The sequence below is a fragment of the Ruditapes philippinarum genome, unplaced genomic scaffold, assembly GCF_026571515.1.
Source record: "Ruditapes philippinarum isolate M1 unplaced genomic scaffold, ASM2657151v2 ctg2278_1_1_1_1, whole genome shotgun sequence".
Taxonomy (NCBI): Eukaryota; Metazoa; Mollusca; class Bivalvia; order Venerida; family Veneridae; genus Ruditapes; species Ruditapes philippinarum.
Genome location: NW_026852253.1, coordinates 10,816 through 14,205, shown reverse-complemented (window position 1 = coordinate 14,205; position 3,390 = coordinate 10,816). Strand labels below are relative to the sequence as shown.

At 34.1% G+C, this 3,390-nt stretch overlaps 1 protein-coding gene across 1 annotated transcript; it reads left to right on the top strand.

Moving 5' to 3' along the window:
- Positions 1–925: 925 nt before the first annotated feature.
- Positions 926–3,133, top strand: LOC132754214 (uncharacterized). The gene is made up of 3 exons (XM_060744816.1): positions 926–1,041; positions 2,118–2,304; positions 2,799–3,133. Exons 1-3 carry the CDS (start codon positions 952–954, stop codon positions 3,131–3,133), a joined length of 612 nt encoding a protein of 203 aa, XP_060600799.1. The 5' UTR covers positions 926–951.
- The last annotated feature ends 257 nt before the right edge of the window (positions 3,134–3,390 follow it).

Below are 3,390 nucleotides of genomic sequence, written 5' to 3'. Positions count from 1 at the left end.
GTATCGTCCAGGAACGGCAATAATCATCTAATTTTAATCTGGTTCACAATTTTTTCTTTTAACAGTGTAATTTGTTTTATGGAAGAACTTCCCGTTCTTATGCGTTATGGTTTTAGGCTTGGAGTCGCATTGCATCTTCTCGTTCCTTTCCGGCAAATTTATAGATAATAGCCGAGATGTTCCAATTGCGCTATGTTTTTTTTCCTTCTATAAAGTTGTTATTTCGTACCTACATCAGTGAAAAGCAAATGACAAAACAAATCATGAAAATAGAAAGGTTTATATAAATTTGAGCAAAAAATCGGTATTTTTTTGTTACTTAAACATAATTTTGGTCTTGGCGATGTTTATCGGCTGTTGAACACCAGTTTGGAGTTTTGATGGGTAGGAATTGAAAATAAGGGAATGGGTAACCATTTTGCACCTAAACGATCAACATCGCTGAGACCGATATCAAGACAAAATAAAGAAAATCGCTCACGCTTTTTTATTCAAGCGGGGATAAACGATGGCTGCAATTTTGATGCCTCGCCCCTTGCAGCCACAATGAAACCTTTCAACCTTTCAGCCACAATGATTGTATTTTATAAAATATACATACATTCTAAATCTTAACAAAATCATAGAAATAATTATCCTTCACGATTTATCATGCATAAACTAATTATCAACGTACAGACGGATGGAAAGACAGACGGACATACGTTCGGACGTTCCAAAGGTCTTCGTATGTATAAAAACATATTAGATATACAGAATCATACTTAATTGTGACCTGAATAGTTCATCGTTAATATACCATATGAAAAAAAGACGGGCCTTAACAATTTTGTGTTTGATGTTGTTGCCTAGATCCATGTCGTGTATAAATTAAAGGCACTGATTTGCAACATTATCAAAGTTAGGACTATATTTCTACATACAAGTCAGTGGACTTTGATACCTCTCAAAATGAAGTGCGCAATCTTGCTATGTCTGTTGGTCGGACTGATAGCGGTCAGCGAGGCAAAGAGTTACAAGAAGACATGGTTGGAGGAAAAGGTAAGCTTGTTTTTTCCCCATGATTTGATATGTTAAATTTGTAAATTTAGCGTCCATTTTACAGCATGACAGTCCCTGTTATTAACAGAAAGTGCCGGGTGGGACATATCTGGCCTTGTAATAAACTATAAATCTTTTTTCACAGGACAAAACAAACCCTTTTTTTCTTCGAGTAACTGTCAAAATCAGGATTATTTTATAGAGGGTTTGACAAAGTATTTACAGTTGTGTCAAATCATTTAGAATGTCTATAAAAATGGAATAACTTATTAGTTTTAGTCAGTACTGTACGTTACTCTCGCGTAGGACATTTTTTCGGCATAAGATGGCCAATACTTGTGGCTATGTGTGCACTTTTATGTAAAAGAAATATTGCGCAAATTAAAAACATTCTTTTATTAGTGATTTTTATTCAGGAATTTCAATATTTTATGACTATTTCTTCTTCCGAAATTCAGTAAAAATTTACTTTCATGATATTATTACAACTTCTTTTTCCCGATTCAACAATTATTTTGTAATACTGTCATGCACTTAGTTTTAAATTTATTTCACTCTTTTTATTTCATTATTATTTTCATTTCGACGGTTCATTACTATATCATTGTGATTATATTACTGATTCCATTGTCGTGGTTCTGTTACCATTTTTGTGATTCTATTACAAAAATTTCCGTGGTTTAATTTCTATTTTTGTCTTGTGATTCTATTACAAATTTCATTTTTATTTCCTTTTCCTGATTGCATTACTTATTCTTTTCAATAGTTTCAATAATATTTCTTTTTCGTGATTACGTAACAATTTCATTTTCATAATTCAATTATTATGTTTATTTCACAGTTCCATCATTACTACATTTTTTCGTAATTCAATTACTTTTTTCACTTTTGTAACTTCAATTACTAAATTTCTGTCCGTGGTTCCATTTTTTAATTCCAAATTGTGATATTCCATTTCCGAAATTCCACTTTCGTAATTCCATAACCAATTTCCAGTTTTCATTTCAAATTTGTAATACCCATTACTTTTCGTAATACTGTCTCCCTTGTGATCCCCATTTTATTTGTCCAAATAGCTTCGTGATCTGGCTCTAAAGCAGAGACGGATGGGCGGCCCAAAAGGACCAGGCGGATCAGATGAAGGAGACGAGCCTCCTACAGGATCAAATCAAGAAGGGGAAGCTCTTGGGGGTCCAGGAGAGGGTGAACATGATGGGGAAGGCGAGGAAGGCGGGGAAGGTGAACATGGACCATGTTTTACAAGTAAACATCGTAACATATATTATGTACAGTTCTGTACACGTTTTGTTTTGTTTGAGCTTTGACAATTACAATACAAGTCAGATATTTGTGTTAATGCAAATGCCGTTTAAACAGGGTGCATAAAGGGAGAAAACTTTTAACTAGGATCATTACGGTTAAAACACAGTTATCTCCCTCCTTTCATGAAACGTTATTATATTATTAGTTAATCTGGTGATTTTGCAAAGGATGACATCTGTCATTTTCAGGATCTGTATTATTTTTTTTATTTAAATAAAAAACCCACTTATCAAATAAATAAATACACACATTTTTTTTGTAAATAAATAAATAAATAAATGAATGAATAAATAAATAAGTAAATAAACGAACGAATCTGAAAGAACGAATAAATGATACACAAACTTACGATTTGCAACAACTGACCTCTTTTTCACCGGATGTGCAATCTGTACACAACTATCTTATTGATTAGTTTAAATGTGTTTCTCCAGTCAAAGACCTGGAAGATGTTATTGCTTTCCTGAAAGAGGGTGAAGAAGAATTTGGCGGCGAAGGTGACATGGGTCCACCAGTGGCTGGGGGAGAAGGCGGGGCACCTGCTGACGAAGGTCCACTGAAGCGAAAATACCAGGACGTTTCATCCATCGCCAGAACTCTTCTGAAGATCCTTGCAGACCGCAAGGTAGACAATTATTCTTTTATATATCTTACATATTTTGCAATATCTATTGCATTTATCGCAAGAACAAATATGATTCGGCAAAATGAATATCACTTTTGTATGTACAAATGTGATATGAAGAAGATACCAAAGTTAGCAAGATAAACCCATGACGTCACTTCTTGCCAAGTGACGTCAAAAGGTGGTAACATCAACCGTTCGCTGGAAAGACCAGTACATTACGCCACAACTTGTCTAGTTAGATCTACATTAGAAGTTGGTAAAACCAACAAAGGTAAAGACTTGCGTAGCTAACATCAAGACCAATACATGACTTCTATTCTTAGCGCGTAAATACATTATTTTTTAAGATCACCATAATTATGACATCACAGATTATTAGTCGGAAAGACCGAAACATG

Coding starts and splice junctions, on each gene's coding strand:
- LOC132754214 (XM_060744816.1), top strand. CDS start 952: ATGAAGTGCGCAATCTTGCTATGTCTGTTGGTCGGACTGATAGCGGTC. Junction 1,042..2,117: donor AGACATGGTTGGAGGAAAAG/GTAAGCTTGTTT, acceptor TTGTCCAAATAG/CTTCGTGATCTGGCTCTAAA. Junction 2,305..2,798: donor ACATGGACCATGTTTTACAA/GTAAACATCGTA, acceptor GTGTTTCTCCAG/TCAAAGACCTGGAAGATGTT.